The sequence below is a fragment of the Cariama cristata genome, unplaced genomic scaffold, assembly GCF_000690535.1.
Source record: "Cariama cristata isolate BGI_N322 unplaced genomic scaffold, ASM69053v1 scaffold1773, whole genome shotgun sequence".
NCBI classification, from domain to species: domain Eukaryota; kingdom Metazoa; phylum Chordata; class Aves; order Cariamiformes; family Cariamidae; genus Cariama; species Cariama cristata.
Window position 1 is genome coordinate 90,621 of NW_009609931.1, and position 17,941 is coordinate 108,561.

A 17,941-nucleotide genomic window follows, 5' to 3' on the forward strand; every position below is an offset into this window, starting at 1 on the left:
ACACCATTATCTTTTACCAGTGTTAAAAGAATTTGCAGCCTTTTTGTAATGATAGTGCAGCCCATGAGGTCTTGGACTGTTTTCTGTATGTTACAGTTGAGAGAGCTGGAAGACAAGTATGCAGAGTGCATGGAAATGCTTCATGAGGCTCAGGAAGAGCTGAAAAACCTTAGAAACAAGACTATGCCAAATGCCATATCACGTCGGTACCACTCTCTCGGTCTCTTCCCCATGGTAAGCAGATTTAAGAAAAGAAAAAAACCCTGCACACACCAGAAAACAACCGACCAAAGGAAATGTATTTGCATCTGACTTAGGGCTTCAGGGACAGGGTGCTAGGCCAGACTTGAGCATAGGTGAAATCTGTATTCATATAGTGTTAAAGGATACCCGAGGGATCAATTTTGCGTACCTGGTTCTGAAACGGTGCTGTGCAGTTACTTGGTTTTGCTGCAGTATTATATACAACCTGCGGCTGGCTGTGCTTATGCTGTGAATCATGGGTAGCATTAATAGGTTGTTACACAGTTCCATACATCTTTGTTATGCATCTCCTGTACTGTGGCAGCTGATTTTCAGTAGGAGCTTCCTGTTTTTCTCCAATATCCTTGAAGATGCAGCTTCCTGGTATCATAACTAATGGTTTCCAGACATGGCATCCGTCTAGTCACTTGTGATATACATTCTAGTTCTTCAGTACTCTAATAGGTTATGCATATATTCTTGTTTTAGGACCATAGAAAATTCAGTGGTTCATTAAAATAATCTTTATTGCTAATATGTATTATGGCAACATCAATTATGCCAGTGTCACTGGTGTTACTAACTTGGTTTACTTAGTTTCATTTGATTATGATATTGCACGTTTAAAGCATGGGGACTATGCAGTACCCTCAACCAAATGAGAAAAGAAAAAGAATGGATGAGAATGTCTGGGTAAGTTCAGTGCCTGGCTCTGCTTGCCTGGGTATCTCTGGAATAATTCCATTACTTCTGAGGGCAATGATATCAGTGAAGTTTCTTTTGGGTTACATTAATGTAATCAAGCAGCAGAATCTGGCCCTCCTTGTCTTTAGCCGTGTCTCATCTTACCGCTGAGGAAGACCACAGATTATATTTGTGCTCACAAGAAGTAAATTGTCAACAGAGGCTTAGCTTGCCTTTTTGTATTGCCTTCTGAGACTGAACATAGGCCAGTTTAAAGGACAGACATTTAATAATACAGGTTGTCCTTGCACAAATACAGTTGAAAGCTGCAAAAAGTATGCTTGTGCTGAGATAGGTTTATGTGTTTTGTGTGAAAATGATTTCCAAATGTCACATTGTGGGACCAAAGATCATTTAGACTTGTGAATGTTTGACACTTAGACCCTGCACTTAACTACAGTTAGGCAGTAAAACTTACTGGCCAGCAGTGGAAAATTGATAGCCTGTCACCTTGAACCCTATGGGCGAAGTATATAATGCTTTATGCCGAGAACCATGTCTTTTTTGTGAGTAGGTGGATAATATTGTGAAAGGGAAGAGTGTTTTCTGTTTATTTTAAAACAAATTAAGCAAAACTTATACATGAAAGGAGGGTGTTACTGACCAGGGAATTTAGTCTGGGAAGTTGGGGCACCTGAATTCTGTTGTTGCTTGTGATGTATTTTTAGGATCTTTGACAGATGTTATATGTCTTCAAATGGTAAGTACTGTAGCAGTATGAAGCTAAGCCATAATTTGTCAGTGATTTAGGTATATTCATTAGTCTTCCATCTTTCCAGTCAGTTTTAATTTTTAAACCTTCTTTTTTCTGGAATGACACCTTATTAATTATTTTATATAAGTAATTAATTATTTTCTGGAATGACAGTCTATTAATACTATGGTATTTGTTTTTCCTTTGTGCTTCTTTTTAACAGGATTCTTTGGCAGCAGAGATAGAAGGGTCAATGAGGAAAGAACTGCATTTAGATGAACCCGACTCTCCTGACTTGGCGTACGACTGAAAAGAATTGGTTCCTAATGGATTGATTATATCTGAAGTTAATTATTATTTGATAAGAAAGGAAAAGACAGGAAATAGTTGAGCTAGGGATTTAGAAGGAAATCTTTTTGGCAAAGTGTGAATGATAGAGACAAAGGAAAATAGATTGTCTGGTTATTGGAGTGGTTATATTGTCTGCTAAGGCTACCAAAAGAAAACACCTATATACAGGTTTTACCTTGCCTTATGAACTTTTTGTCCTCATTCTTGAGTGCTGACAATGAGAAAAGATTTGTTTTCTTGTGTGTTACCATGCTAGGTTTCTTCAGTTAATGATTAGGGGATGAGTTCAATTCCTCAGGTTCTCTCTTCAGGTTTTATAACAGAAATTACCAGGTAATTATTGACCTAATCCAGTTTTTACAGGGAGAACGTCAGTGCAGAAGGAGATTCAGAGTGGTGGGGTACTTAGTGTGATGCCCATTACGCCTGTGCTGAAGTTCTCTTGAATTAAACAAGAGTGTGGTTTGAAACAAGTTAAGTACTTGTGACAGTCCAAAAGCTATAGATAGTTACAGCTTGGCAGAAATGGCCTCACTGGCACCAGTTGCACGTGTACTCCAATAAGTTTATCTCACCTATTTGTCCAAAGCATGGACTGGTTAATTTGAAACAAGTTAATCCTATTTAGAGGGTCTGTTAGAGAAGCAGAGTTTACAAAGAAAGGACAGTCAGGGAAGGTACAGTAACCATTTTCCAGAAGCCTTCCAAGTATATTTACAAAAACGTTGACACCTAGTTAAACCTTGTCTGAGCGTGAGCCAAGAATCGTGAATGAGGCTTTGACAGAGTGAAATGTTGATTAGAAAAATGTAGGATCAGAAAGGTGTGAGCTTGCTCAAACACCATAGGACCCTTTTGTCTTTCCAGAGCAACCTAGCGTAAGGATAATTGAACTTCTTTAGAATGTCTTTTATATCGCTATGCATGTACCAAAGAAGGATACCCTTTTTTGGTTTCATGGCTTGTCTTGGTTTTATTTATTTGCTCAGCAGTAGTAACTGTAAGCTCTGTGGGGCTGTTTATTGATAGATGCTCTTAGATTCAGCCTCTTAAAGATATACAGCTATAGACTGGGAGGCTTCACACAAAGATCGCAACTGCTGAGCACTTGTGGAGAGAAGGAAAGCGACTTGAACGACATTAAATAGCACAAGGCATGCTGTCGTTACAACCCGGCAGTGTTACCTTCAGGCTGGGAGGCATGTGCTGTTCTTGTGTGCAGCCATTGCTGAACTGGAAAACAAAGCAGCAGCAGCACTTCTGTAGCATGATGTAGGGCAAGTTTATTGTGTCAAGAAATTTCTACTGAAGCGTCATCTGATCTTAATTTTGAAGCAGTTGAACAGTGTTTGTTATGATACCAGAACAATGGTGATAAAGAATGAACTGTAGGTTTCCCGCCTTGACAGCATGTCTCTGGACTCTTGGTCCATTATATTTCTGGTTTGGTTTTTTTTAACTTTTTTTAATGTTATTTAAAGGGATCGGAAATTGGTTTCAAAAAGAAAAGATACAAGACTTGCTTGCATAGAGACACTCAGTAGAGTAAATTCAAATTCTCTTTTAAAATGGATTAGCCAGTTCACAGTTAAGAATTGAATGGAGATCAGTTTTGTTTTTTAAAAACTCATTTCCACACAATAGCTTTAAGATGTTTTTAGCTGATGTACTTAAATACTCTTTCACTTAATTTTTCTTAATATTTGAGAGGGTCCATGCATATAATTCTCAAATGTTCTGTCTAAAATATTCCAGGATAATGTAAGTATTATGTTGATGGATTGAATGTAATGGCCAGACTGTAGCAAGTGTGGGACCCAATGCAACTGCTCTACAGAAACTATAAAGACAAGGTAGCTGGTGGAGATGTGAATAGGAATGGCCATTAACAAGCTGTTACCTGTTTCTCTGTTCCTTCCATAGGCAAGAGGGCACTGTGTGATTATTAACTGTGTCTATGTCTTGCAGTCATCAGAAGCGGGTCTTCGAGACAGTGAGAAATGTTAACCAAGTTGTCAAGCAGAGGTCCATGACTCCATCACCAATGAATATCCCAGGCTCTAACCAGTCCTCTGCTATGAACTCAGTCATTTCTAGCTGTGTCAGCACTCCACGTTCCAGTTTCTATGGGGGAGACATCTCTAACATTATGATAGATAACAAGACCAATAGCATCATCTTAGAGACAGAATCCTCTGACAATGGGTCAGTACTATAACACTGGACTTTGCTTTTGTTTTGTTTCTGACATAAAGGCAGCATTTCTATTTCCTTTTTTTGTATTACGTTGTGAAGTTAACGCAGTGGCGTACATCTTCAAAAGTTACTTTATTTTGCGCTTATAGTTCTTGAGTGCTCAAGCTTATTTAAAAAGGAAAGCTTTTTGAAAGTACTGTGTATCAGTGTCTGCAACTCGCGCCTGTTCTGAGATGCAGCCTTACCAGATGATGTAAAACCACCCTTTGTATTTGCAACTGTGAGCCAACACTTAAAACTAACTATATTTTCACCATTTTGCATTAATGCCAATGAGTTCTGATCTAAGTTGCAGCTACAGCTAACTCTTTTGATCCTAAAAATAAATAAACGAAGTGTGTGTGTAGGTTACCCAGTATGAAAACTTGTGAATGAAACCAATCAGAACTTTGCTCTTCTAGCTACTTGTCCCTTCCCCCAGTACAGCTCCCCACTATGCTGTGTATACTTTCCAGTAAAAACTACTTAATATCTCAAAACAATGAATATTTGTCAGCATAATATACCTATGTGGCTCATTGTGGTATTCTTGCAGCGTTGGCCCTGTAAGATGTGGCCTGCTTACTTGAGTTTGTGTAACCGTAAGAGACACACAACAAGTAGATCTCTTTCATCTCTGTTTAGGAGAAAGCTCTTAAGTAAGGCGCAGCTTTTCCAACCAGGAGTTTCCAGGCAGGAACTAGGATTCAAAACGGTTTTAGTATGAAAGCGAAAGAAAATATTGGTGTTTGCGTTTTGAGCTCTCCAGAGAAGTAGCAAGTTGTTCCCAGACATAGTAATTTAAAGGTACTGGTGAATGTCTCAAAACTGTCACGTGGAACTTTTAAGCAACTCTAAGAATTTCTTTTTCTCCCTCCCCTCTTCCTTTTTTGTGTGTGTGTGTGTGTGTGTTCCCTGTTATGTCTTAGAAATGAAGACAGGATGAAGAAGCCTGGAACTCCAGGGACCCCAGGCTCCAGTGACCTGGAGACTGCCCTTCGTAGACTGTCCCTCAGGCGGGAGAATTACCTCTCAGAGCGCAAGTTTTTTGAAGAAGAGCAGGAAAGAAAGCTGCGGGAACTGGCAGAAAAGGGTGAACTCCATAGTGGTTCCGTTACCCCCACAGAGAGCATCATGTCGCTGGGAACTCACTCCAGATTTTCAGAATTCACTGGATATTCAGGAATGTCTATCAGCAGTCGCTCCTACCTGCCAGAAAAGCTTCAGATTGTGAAACCACTAGAAGGTGATAACAAAGGGCCTCGGCCTTTATCTGTTCTTCTTAGTGACTCTCTGTGGTCTCTTATCCATCACCAGAAAGCAGGAAATCTTTGCAATACATACTCTTTTTACTTTAGAGACAGTAATCCACGCTGTTGGTTTGAAATCTTCTAACTACTACATTTTTCCACAAGCCTTAAAATGTTAGGAAACAATTCCAGCCCAGGCAGTAAAATAAATGTTACCGACCACACATGCAGCAGCAGTGCAGCTTTACGTCTGACCTAAATCTCAGTGTTGCCATTTCACACTTAGAAAAGGAAGGTGACTGGGTATCTGAAATCTAAGCAGCAGGAGAATTAGTTCATCAAATCTCAGTTCTGCAAATAAGTGTCTGGAAAGACCTTTACCTACTTCAAATAGTCCAGTTGGCCTAATAAGAATATGTTTTTATTAAAAATGACCTCTGGACTTTAATCGGCTGTTTGAGTGACCACACATGTGTCTCTATGGCTTTGGGTTTCAGGTTTGAAATCGTTTGGTGGTGGTTTTTTTCAAAGTCAAATTTCTTCCATATATGGTCTCAGAAAAAGGCAAGATATAGGTAGGTGGTAGCTAGAGCTTTATTTCAAGGAGCATTTCTGTAGTCTAACAAAGCTGACAGACATATACACCTAGCCTGCCTGGCTTTCTTCAGTCCTTTCAGGTCATTGCTGGAAGTTAGTTGAGTAAATTCCTTCAGGTTTTAAACAAAATGAAGCTGTTTTCCTATAGAACTTCACAGATACACTAGTTACATAATTTAGCTTTGGTTTCTCTCTCTTTTCCTTTAACAGAACTCTTGTGTCACTGTATGTTGTCTGTGTGTGTTTTAATTGCAAAAGTTCCTTTTTTTCATCTTTTAGAACAAATTTATTTCATCTATAAGGAGCATTTAGCATGACACACATTCAGAAGCAAAAATAACCCTTCTTGTGTCCTGAAGAAAGTGATGTGCTGTATCTACCTATTCAAATGAAACTATAGCCATAGCGCACAAGTCCATACTGTTTAGCAGATTTTAGTAGTTTGTTTTCATGAGTGCTTTTAAATGGTCATAAAAATTCTGGTACCACGTGAGGGAAGGGATGATCCGACTTTGTTTCAGTTACTGGTTGCTACCACTGTAATAGATTTCTGTCACCATCCCATTATATCTGCTTTTTTCTTCTAATAAACTCTTAAAGTCTTTATCATCTTTCTATCTGTCTGGTGTTTTTTTCCTGGTTTTGTTCATTGTTCTCACTGAATCATTTTTTTCCTTAAAATTATTGCACCTTTTAAAGTATTTCTCGTGTTTGGTTTTAGATCTCATTTGTAGTATGTTTGTGTCTAACTGTTTCATAAGTTTAGTGTTTGTTACCTTTTATTAGATATATGTTTATGATTCTGTTCCTCACTTCAGCTTAGTTTCTTTCCTGAGTATATTTCATGAGTTTGGTTTTGGTTTGGTTTGTTTTTTTTTCCCCAACTTGATGGATACTTTCAGACTACTAGGGCAAAATAGTCTGCAGACTGTTATCAGTAGTTGTGTCTTTGGTTTTCATTCCTGTTTTCTTAAGGGTGCTTAGGCCATAAAATGGAAGAAATAAAAATCAGTTCTATAATAAATTTCAGGTTAATGGCTTTTCTTCCTTTAAAGCAATCTTTTAAATCCCACAGTAAAAGAAATAGGGTGACAGAAGTACTAAGAAATGAATCTTCTTTTGCACCTTTTGCTTTTTTTTAGTTGAACAGAATGACTGCTTGATGTGACTCGCTTTAGTTACAGCCTAGTGGGTTTTTTGGTTTGGTTTGTTTTTAAGCTGTGCGTCTGCAGCTTGTTGTGCTATAAACACGAAATAGCATAAGCACCTGTGTCCTGTGGGAAAACTGGAACCTTGGACTGACTATGACTTCACCCACTTCACTGCAGTTGTGGCAGCAACACAACAGGAATTTCTCTGACCCCGATAGTATACAGGCAATCATGCAGATATCAGGAGTAGAAAAACAAATTTCATTTACTCTATCCGTGTACTTATTTTGCTCTTCTATTTCTTTTTGCTTCAGCTTGGCAGTCCCACTGTTGCACACTAACTCCCTCATGCCAACTTTTTCTGATAACAAAATTTACAAAACTGTCTAGTAGCAGCCTAGGACTGAATATAGGCCAAGGTGGTGTATTCCTCTCTTCATTTGACTTTTGCCACTTTTTTTTTTTTTTTAAAATAATCGTAAGGGAGTTTACAACTGTTGCATTGCTTTCGGCATTTGTGTTAATTTTCTGTATGGCAAAGTTAAAGCTCCCTTACACACATTTTACGAGATCAAGATTAAACTCAGATGTCCTCCTTTTTGTGATGAGGCTTAGGCCACTTTGATTTCCAGTTTCCAAAAGAAACCTATAACATGTGGTGTCAATAGAAATGTTAAAGCTCAAAATGCAGATATTCTGGTGAATATCTTTCCGTAGGAAAGCTATAATGTATTATCAGTTAAATGCTTATACTCTCCAGAGTTTTTCTAAGTATAAGTTTTGGTGAGCTTTAAGGTGAAAAAGATCACAACTTCAAAAGCTTGCATGTGGAAGTTAATTAGTGACAGGATTTTATATTTGCGTGCAGAGCAGAAAGAAATTTTCATTTCTATTGGCTTTAAAGAGTATTGCCATACAGCAGAGCTCTACTCCTTCCTTAAGGCTTGGCAGTATCTGGCACTTCTCCACGTGCTGGAATATTTCTTTTCTTTAGAAGCAAAAAACTTGACTTTTGTGACAATTCAGAAATAAATACAAATTATAGGGACGTCTCTTCCCTACAGTTATTTATTTTGGGGTTGTAATGATTTCTACTTCTTGATCTTCAAGGGTCCCAATCCTCTTTAGTCCCTCAGAAATTACTTTAAATAAAAGGAAAAAAAAAAAAAGAAAGAAAAAATAACATCAGTAACCAAAGTAATCCAGCAGATCCATTTATTCTGAGCTAAAAATTACAAGATTTTAAAAAGTGAGATAGGCTTATTTAAAATGCTACTCACTGATCGCAGTCATTCTAAAGAAAGACTTTTTCCCTCCTCACTTCCTATTTACAATAAGCCTCCTGTAATGAAATATCCTTATTGTGAAATGACAATTTTTCTCATTCCGTGGGGTTTTTCTGACACGCAGAATATTGTCCGTAAGAGCCATCCCTTCCCTAGTTACTACGGTGGTTTAGATTTTTACATACACTGTGCAATGGATTGATCATTCTTTGCCTTTGAACGCTGGTGAGACGTTTGTCTGCCAGTTTGCTGAACGAGTCAGTATGCCGCTTTGGGGAGAGGGGCAGGAACAAGACGACAAAAACTGCTCTGATTTGAGCTGGCAGAGATGGAAATGAAGATGTTTTGTTTGTGCCGGAGGACCTGGAATGTATAGTTTTAAGTCACACATTACAACACAGAGGAGATTGGTGGGCACATGTTTAATTGCTTGAGGAATCGGATAAATCTTCCCCTGATTTCAATGAGCACATCTCAGTGTATATATCAATTTAACCTGATGCATTGCTGTTTCTGACTCATTGTTTCCTGTTGAACACTGAATATTGAATGCTTTTCTCTGTAAAATGCACTTCTTTCCTCACTCAAAATATTTTTCTGCCAAGGACGAAGCTACAGGTACAGTAGGATGTAGTCATGTAGTAACTGAGTTCCTGTAGCGTCGGGGCTCAGATAGGGGCCATACAAGCATTTAGACTTGATGTATAGGTGAGAGGTATTACCTGCTTACACGTGCCTGATGTTGACGTGGCTTTCTAACGTATGGTAGAAAGCTGAAATTGCTGTGCAATCTGTGTGACTACTGTACTCCTGTTAGCCACCAGTCGCAAATTCTGGTGTATTTTCAGCACCTTTCTTAGTGTGAGCGTAATGTGGGAATATGTGGTATGTGTTCCTCTGAGAGCTTTCTGTAGTGGTGCTCAGATCAACTGTTAAATATAAATTCTTTCTACTCCTGCTAAATCCCGTGAATGCAGGGGGATGAGAATATTGACGGGGCAGGGATGTGCACGTGCACAAGTATGCCGCAACTTACCACCAGACTTTGCCTATCCAAGGGCTGATGGGATCAGTTTGTTTCATATTGATGTGGAAATGCTGATGAGTAGGTGAAACAGCTTTGCCTTGTAGCGTATCTTCCTAGAAATATTAAAGCCTAGAAATACTAAACCCAGAAACGTCACAGGTTTGGAGCTCCCAAGCCTTTGGTCTTCTGGATAAACTTAAGTGGGATTTTCTGCCTTTTAGGTCCTGGATTGATTACTGATTTATTTTGGTTATCTCTGTTGCCTTTCAAGGTTCTGCCACTTTGCACCACTGGCAGCAGCTGGCTCAGCCTCACCTGGGCGGGATCCTGGACCCAAGGCCTGGGGTTGTCACCAAGGGCTTCAGGACCCTGGACCTGGACCTGGACGAAGTGTACTGCCTTAATGACTATGAGGAAGATGAGACAGGTGACATTTCTTACAAGGGCCTAACTACCTCGACGCCAGTTCAGCACACAGAGACCTCAGGTGAGAGGTCACAAGCACAAGTGACTGTTTCAGACAACAAGAATAACCCCCGCCAATCTCAGGCTTTCACAGAGGAGATGCAGGAGTCCGCGACTGACGATGATGAGGGGTCTGGTGAGGGAAACTCATTAAGTCCAGTAAAACTGACATCTTTACAGGATTTTGATTACTGGGCCATTCTCACATCTCTCCAGAACAGCATCCATAGTATTGCTTTGTGTGTAGCATCTGCACGTTAATGGGTGCAGTAGTTAGAACATAACCATTCTAACATTGGCTCAAAAATCCTTTGTTTGATAATTTTTAATTTGACTTTTTTTCAGTAACAGCATCTGTGGTTTACTCTGTTTTGATAAGAGAAGGCTGCTAAAAGGAAGTGGTTCATTCACAAACCTTTGTGTGGCACGTATGCAACTTGTATGTGTATTTAGTGCACACTTTTCAGTGTATATAATGTATAGATGATATATATTTTGTATGCCTATAGTGCAGATACTCTTCTGATTGTTCACAAGAGGTGATGCCATGCTTTAGATTTTTGGACTTTGGGAAAAAACCAAAGACTCAGTGGTGACAAAAGGTGCATCTAAGTTGCCTTTGATGAAACAAATGGAAGTGCCTTGAAAATCAAGCAAAGAAATTCTGCAAGTTTGGTTCAGTTACCTCAGATACAGTTACCTGTTTTTCAGTTCTCTTTGAGATAAAGAATTAAGAGGATATTTTTATGCAGAGAGCAAAGACATTTCCCTCATTCCCTCTCCGCCACACTATTAAATGCTATCCTTCCTATTTATACCGTATTATGACTTAAACGTTTTTAAGTGATGCAGTATTGCGTGAGTTATTAGATACTCTGAACTGGCGTTTGTGGTCTATTATTGCACAGGGTTACAGGTTCTTATGGCACAGGTGTGTTTTGAGTTTGTGTGGTTTCTTTTTTTGTTGGTGGCTTTTTGGTTTTTTGTTTGTTTGTTTTGGTCTAGTAAGCTGTGTAGGAGTGTTTGTCTTCATTAAGATTTGCCACTGATAAAGAATTATACTTAGTACAGAATCAGAAAACTACCAGAACTCCTTTTTCTTCAGACTTCTTGTTTTTACATTACTATTTTAAATGAAGACACTTCCTTCCTCCTCCTTTTTCTGGAATAAATCATAATTTATTATTTGGCTGGCCTTTGGAAGATCAGATTGTCTCCGGGCTAGACAATAATATTTCTGTTATTTTCATGAAGTGCAGAGTCTCCTCGGCTCTCAATGAAATGACAGTTCAGTGCTTTCAGCTATTGAATATGAGCTGTTTTTTGCAGTCAGTCATATTAAGATTAAACTTAGAATCATAGGATCGTTAAGGTTGGAAAAGATCCTGAAGATCATCAGGTCCAACCATTAACCTAAAGCTGCCAAACCCACCACTAAACCATGTCCCGAAGCACCACATCTACACGTCTTTTAAATACCTCCAGAGATGGTGACTCCACCACTTCCCTGGGCAGCCTGTGCCAGTGCTTGAACATTCAAACCCTTCAACTTCCCTTTCCATTGGCAAAAATTGTTTTTATTCTGTGAGATGTGTTGCCCAGGAATAATGATTATATTAATTTTTTATATTAATATGGAAATAAATAATGCCTCTGCAGGAGTTATGTACAGTTTTGCATATTATCCAGGGTTTTATCCTTTTGAAAAGGCCGAATAACAACAGCAAGAAAAGCTGGAGATCTAGGAAACTTGGACTGAAATAACTGGCATTTTTTAGGGTCTATGGAATAAAAGATTCAAGAAAAGATATGATTCATTTTAAAATGTGTTGCTGCAGGGAAGAAGGGAACAAGCAGTTCTTCATGTACTGAGGATACAATAACTGTGCAAAAAAACCCTGTTTGGGTTATACTTTGGGCAAAGAATTTTCTAAGTATAAGAATATTCAATGCAGGATCATGTCAAAAATTTGGAAACCTTATTGTTGTGGACTATACATAGACAAGGATATAGTTATAGTTTAGTTCTTTGCGTTTTTTTAAGAACGAATTAGTAAAACATCTATAGGTAATGATTTGGAAGAGTTCTTTCTTTGGAGTAGAAAAATAAATGTAGTCCTGCGCAGTGATTACAAACTAGCAAGGAAGACTAGTATTTCCCTCCATTTTCTTTCTCCATTACAATTTGAATAGAAGTCACTGTTGTTAACGGTTTATTCCCTGGTTACTGCTGATTTTTCCTGGGAAAACTCTAGTTATCTCAGACAAAGTTTTTAAGCATATTCCCTACCTTATAAATTGTCAAAGTAGGTAAGATCTATGAAATTGTCCTAGTAATCTTATTTCATCTTGTATTGTTTGCTGAGTAATTTTAATCCATCACAGAAATAGATAAATTGGTCAAAATTAATAACTTTGTGTAGAATGAACGAATGCATTGAAAACGTTAATTTCCCATTCTTTATCCTTCCTTCGAATTGCCCAGCTGCTTAGGATTTGGGACTATCCATGACCCACCACATCACTATTGGTTGCGTTGCTCAAATGGAGCAAAGGCACTGCTGTATCTGCTTTTTGTTGAAGCAACTTGTCGGGCAGTATACAAGGAGAAGGTAACTGCAGATGTTTTCAGAGTAGGCACTTACTAATGTGGCAGTGCTTCTTAGGGTCCACAGTCTGCCCACTGAAGAACACCTTTGAGAGCAGAGATGTGTGCTTAGCTTATGAATTTATTTCATATTTCAATATCGTGCAGCCATTGCTTATCTTGAAAAAAACCTCCTCAGCATTCTTTCTGCCTCCCCTACCTTTCTCTATAAGAAATGCAATGTAGGTCGGGGTGTGTAGGGACACGCGGCTCTTCAGAGAGCTGCCACAAGCGCAAGGTTGTGACCTCGTTGCTTGCATGATTCCAGGGGAAATTCCAGTTGGCAATGTACAGAATAAGCTCTTGCTAGAGAACGTGGAAGTAAAATAAAAAGGGAAGGAGAGAAATATCTTAGATACAATCTTTAGTGATGGTGCTTTTGCTTGCAATCCAGGATAGCTCCATTGTGAAAAATCTAGTTCAAGAGGTTCGTAAAACCCAGCCAGTATCTCCCTACAGTTGCCATTGGCAGGCCATAGCGCCCGCCAGTCTGGAGCTACAGGGCTTCTGCCCCGAGAACAAATCATCTTTGGGAGTACGGTGCCTACAAGGACCGTTCCCAGCAGGTGTAAGCTATCTTAGTCTTTTGGGTAGGTGTCTGCTTCATTTGATATGTGTCCTTTGAGGCTTGTATCTTACCCTTTTCGCACTGGAGATGTTCTCAGGCAGAGTACTATGAGGTCCTCTTCTTAGTGCCATTTTGTAGGCATGTGGAGTGCTGCTCGAGATGACCCCAAGAGAAGTCATTTTAACATCCAGGCTCAGGAGAGCAAACGTTGCTGGTAGTGCCAAAGGTGTCTTGTAGTCCAAATAAAGGTATTCAGAACAGAATGTGTTCTTGTTGAGTGATGGATAGAGTCAGAAATTATTCTGACTAAATAAGAAAAAGTTGTGATCCTTGAATTTTCCTGTCGCTGTGTTGAAGCCTGTAGTATCCGTTGGTACATAAAATAACCTACTTACCATATATGCAGATGATATCCCAATTACGGCACTGAACATTTCAGAAAACATTAACAAAGGTGTAATTTGTGACCTGCAGTTGGTCTGTCGGAGCTGCGTGCTGTGTGGGGGCTAGAGTAACTTCATGGAAGATTGTAAATTCCAGAATCGCAGTTCTAGCCTCATACCCAGGAACAGGTTGGAATTTGTGTATCGCTTGTGTAGATTCTCAGCATAATTGGAATGGTAAAGAAGTTACAGGACACGGTGATGTTAATACCATCTAGGATAAGTAATTTTGGCAGCACAAATTTTTCATAACCTCAATATATTTTTTTATTCTTTGAAAGAAACTGTAGTATTTTATAAAACTGTACAGTTTGTTTTAGGGGGAGGGGTTGGGGGATTTTTATTGTTGCTTGTGGGTTTTGGGGTTTTTTTAATTCATTGCCTTCCAGGTTTCCCCTAACCAAAAACCCCCAAGCCATTCAAAGCACTTAATAACGTTGTGAATGTTGTCATTTTGAAGTTGGAAGGGCTACCCTTGATTCAGCGTGTGCTTAATTGCGTGCTACTATTGGGTGCGTGAACTGGTCTTTCAGTACTTGTGTTTGTTAGTTCCACTGCTTGATTGCTTTGAAGAGACATGTGCACAGCATTACGGATCAGCCCTCTTGCACTTGGTGTTTAGACCTTAACCGTGACATGGAGATCTTTCCAAATAGATGCCTAAAATCGTGACCACACATAATGGATGCCTTATGTTCGAGATGTTCTTAACAGGATTATTATACATGCTTCTAGGAGGTTACCATTGTACAGAAAAGCAATAAATTTTGTAACTCTTCTTAGAACTAAGGAATTGATGCATATTTAAATATATTTTATTTTCAAATGACATGAATATTTCACAGTAATTATTTCTTTCAGAAAAGTCTGTCAGCAGCTGCTATATGTGCTGTTAAAATGCCAGAATTTGAATTTGGGGATCCTAGCCTATATAAACTCATGTTGAAACCACATTAAATACTTTGAAGTCTTTGTGCATCTGTGCTCCATGGTTATATACATATGAGAGGCAAGACCTCAGCCAGAAGAACGCTAAGAAAATCCTATCCAGAGAATACCTGCCTTTTCAGTTTTTCATCTCTTGCGGTTTCCAAAGGCAAAATAAATGGAGAGTTTGGAAATGCAGATATTCAGAAAATAATTCTATTGTCGATTCTTTAAGAAATGTAACAGGAGTAACGCTCCTGGCATAGATGTACGGATTGTTGGAGGTTTTGAGCATTCACACTTACCCCTGAACCCAGTGTTTTCTGAAGGAGATCTGAAGGCACCCAAACGCCTTTAGGAGAGCACCCTGCTCTACATTTTACAGCTGTTGCGTTTATCACCCAGCTCCATTTCGTTGTAGGAGTTAACCCAGGCGTCAGCTCCAGCATACCCTGTGTTCTCCCTGTTCTGTCAGCCAGGAGGTTTCAGTACAGGTAGCGCTGGGGGTCAGGGCTCTCGCACCGAGTCACCTGGAGGGGTGAACACAGGAGAGTCTCTTTCAGCTATCATGTTTTGCATTTTTTCCAGAATGCCTATGAATTGTTTGAGAAAGCTTAATAAGGTAAAGAATCGTTGGTTGCTGAGAGACAAAACGTGATCCGGCAGCTATCTAAGGTTTAGCTTGAATTTTAATTTAGGGTAAAAATGCAGAAACACTTTAGTTTATGGTTTCCTGATAGATGAAATTACATGATGTTTCTGAAAATTTTGTTAAACACTAAATTATGTACAGGTTCTTTCTCATACAGATATGAAGCCTCATTGTTAATCTACTCCTACTTTGAAAAAGAGGTATAAGTAAAACATTTAGTTTCAGACACAGTCACATGGAGCAGATGTTTGTATTTAAAATAATACTTTGCTGTATGTACATGTGAAGGTAGTCTCTCGTTATAAACTTGTGTATTACTTCCTCATAAACTTATACCAACCCAGGAGATAGCCATTCTTATGTAAAATTACTAGGTTAGGAATGAATTGTTTTGTTTCTATTTTATAAAATTTGTTCCTTTACAGCAACAGGTTCTCACTCACTCTGTATTGTGTCCAAAGGATGGAAAATGGTACAGCTATATGATACAACCCATTGTTGACTGATGGAGGATGAAGATGGTACAGGACTTTCTTAGTGGTATTTGAGGGTGGAATACATCCTTGGAAACTGATAATTTTTTAAAAATAATTTAAATTTGTTTCCTCTTATTAGATTCAGTGATTTCTCTACTTTTAGCAGCCTTCTCCTATCTCTGACTCATTAATAGCAATGAGTCTTGCTTTTGCTAATGCAGCTATGTATCTTCAATGTGCCTGTTTCCAATCTGAGGGGATGCCCAATGGATATTACAACTGCGGAAAATGCACTTACTGTATTACAGCTATGTGCTTTGGGTTGAGCTTGCAATCTTAAACCAGCATTGCTTTATTCTGTTCTCTATTCATCATCCAGGGATAATTGCTTTGTTTCCTACTTGATTTATGTTGAAATCCTTTGTTTTCTCTAAATAACCAATTTTTTCATGTCCAGTTATCTGAGCTCTTTCTCCAGATTTTCTCTTAACTCTCTACACTATGGAGAGAATCATGATTGCTAGGCTGTGCTCCCTTGTAATAGCTTTTATAGTGCTCACACTAATCTCTAAAGCAACTGGATTCCTGAAGCATCATAATTACCATCTCTGGAGGTGAAGTAGAGCTTGTTGTTCTGTTATGCTGTTCTAACATTTGAGTGCGTTAACATGACACTCCAGTGGGTTTTTAGAAATATCCTCCTTTAATGTACGGCAGTACATTCCAGCGCTAACTAGAAGTTACCTCACATTGTATGCCTAGGCACTTCTGCTTCCACCGTTCACACTCCCCATGCTCTACCCTTCACACACTGCTTATATGTGTTCCTAAAGGGCTACCGAACTGCACACACCGTTTTGGAGCTGTGATACTTTATATGTGAAAAAGGGAACACAGCCACAATTAAGACTTGCCTTGCTTCTGCTAAGCATCTCTGGAAGTTCAGAATGGTGTCTGGTCTGGTTGGTCGGTCTGTCTGTCCTTTGCAACGTGTCGGATAGTTGTGTACTGTGGTATTAAAATGTGGCTTAATCAGGGAATGGCTCAGAGGGTCGGGCAGGACTGAGAGGGAGGGAGCTGCACACGGGTTTATTGTGCATGTCTTTTGACCACTGCTAAGTTTGGTTACTAAGTAAGAGAACCTACGCAATCATGATATCTTTGATGTAACGTTTAACTCTGGGTGTTTTTCAACCGGCTTTTCAGATGCATGGCTCTTAAATTTTGTAGTTATTTTGTAATGGTCACAGCTGCATTATATAGCAGGTTAGTATATCCACAGAAGTATCTCTACCAAGAAGAAAGAAATTGGCCTAAGTCCTTCATTTTTTTAAATTGAGCTGTATTGCTTCTTTCCCAAATTACTGATACACTGACAGAGTGGCATTTTTACAGCCACATTTGTCAGGAAAATTATTTACTACACTGTTTGCAAATATTCAAAAACTGCTGTATTGTGTAGCTGAGGACATACATTCTTAAAAGACCTAAACACATGCACAAGAGAAGTATCACAGATGTGCAGTAGTGGATCCAAAAAACTATGGCTTTCCTTACTGTGGATGTGGAAAGTCAGAGACAGAGAAACAGTAATACATGTCCATCCCCTCCCCGCCCCAACGATCTATATTTCTTTAGCAATGGCAAGCTGGATCCATTACTGAGAAGTAATGGGGATACCTTTTTGTGGATCAATCTAAAAGCTGAGATGCACAAGCATTCAGAAAATCTTAGCGCTCCTGAGGTGGTACTAGAAAATGCTGCTGGAAATTTCCCACTGATGCAAAACGCTAGTTTAGATGAGGACTAGTATTTCGGGTACTGTCTTGCCTAGATTTGGTTTGAGCAAGACTTACCTGCAGTGTTAGTGATCATGGGCAAGTTTCAGCAGACCCTTCTAGCACTGACCTTGGAGTCCTAGATGTGTTTGTTTTGGAGGACAAGTGTCTGTTAGAACATGCAGCACTTGTGTATTTCACTTTTTTTGCATTGATCCCATCTGAGGTACCTCATCACTTTTTGCATCTGTCTTATCAGCACACAGAAGTTTGGTTTTCCCCTTTTCTGTGTAAAATGCAAAGAATTTGCTTTTTTTTAATTTAGTACCTCATCCTGGGAAGTGCATGTCACAAACCAACGCCACCTTCACCTTCACCACCTGCCGCATTCTGCACCCTTCCGATGA

The 17,941-nt window shown here is 39.1% G+C and overlaps 1 protein-coding gene across 1 annotated transcript in view; it reads left to right on the forward strand.

The window, feature by feature from the left end:
* TRAK1 (trafficking protein, kinesin binding 1) overlaps nt 1–5,995 on the forward strand; it is a 34,044-nt gene extending 28,049 nt beyond the window's left edge. Inside the window, exons 9-12 of the mRNA XM_009697679.1 lie at nt 97–234; nt 1,905–1,981; nt 4,001–4,237; nt 5,197–5,995. Of these exons, the coding sequence (XP_009695981.1) occupies nt 97–234; nt 1,905–1,981; nt 4,001–4,237; nt 5,197–5,662 (918 nt within the window). The 3' untranslated portion in view covers nt 5,663–5,995. The remainder of the gene's footprint in view (nt 1–96; nt 235–1,904; nt 1,982–4,000; nt 4,238–5,196) is intronic.
* The last annotated feature ends 11,946 nt before the right edge of the window (nt 5,996–17,941 follow it).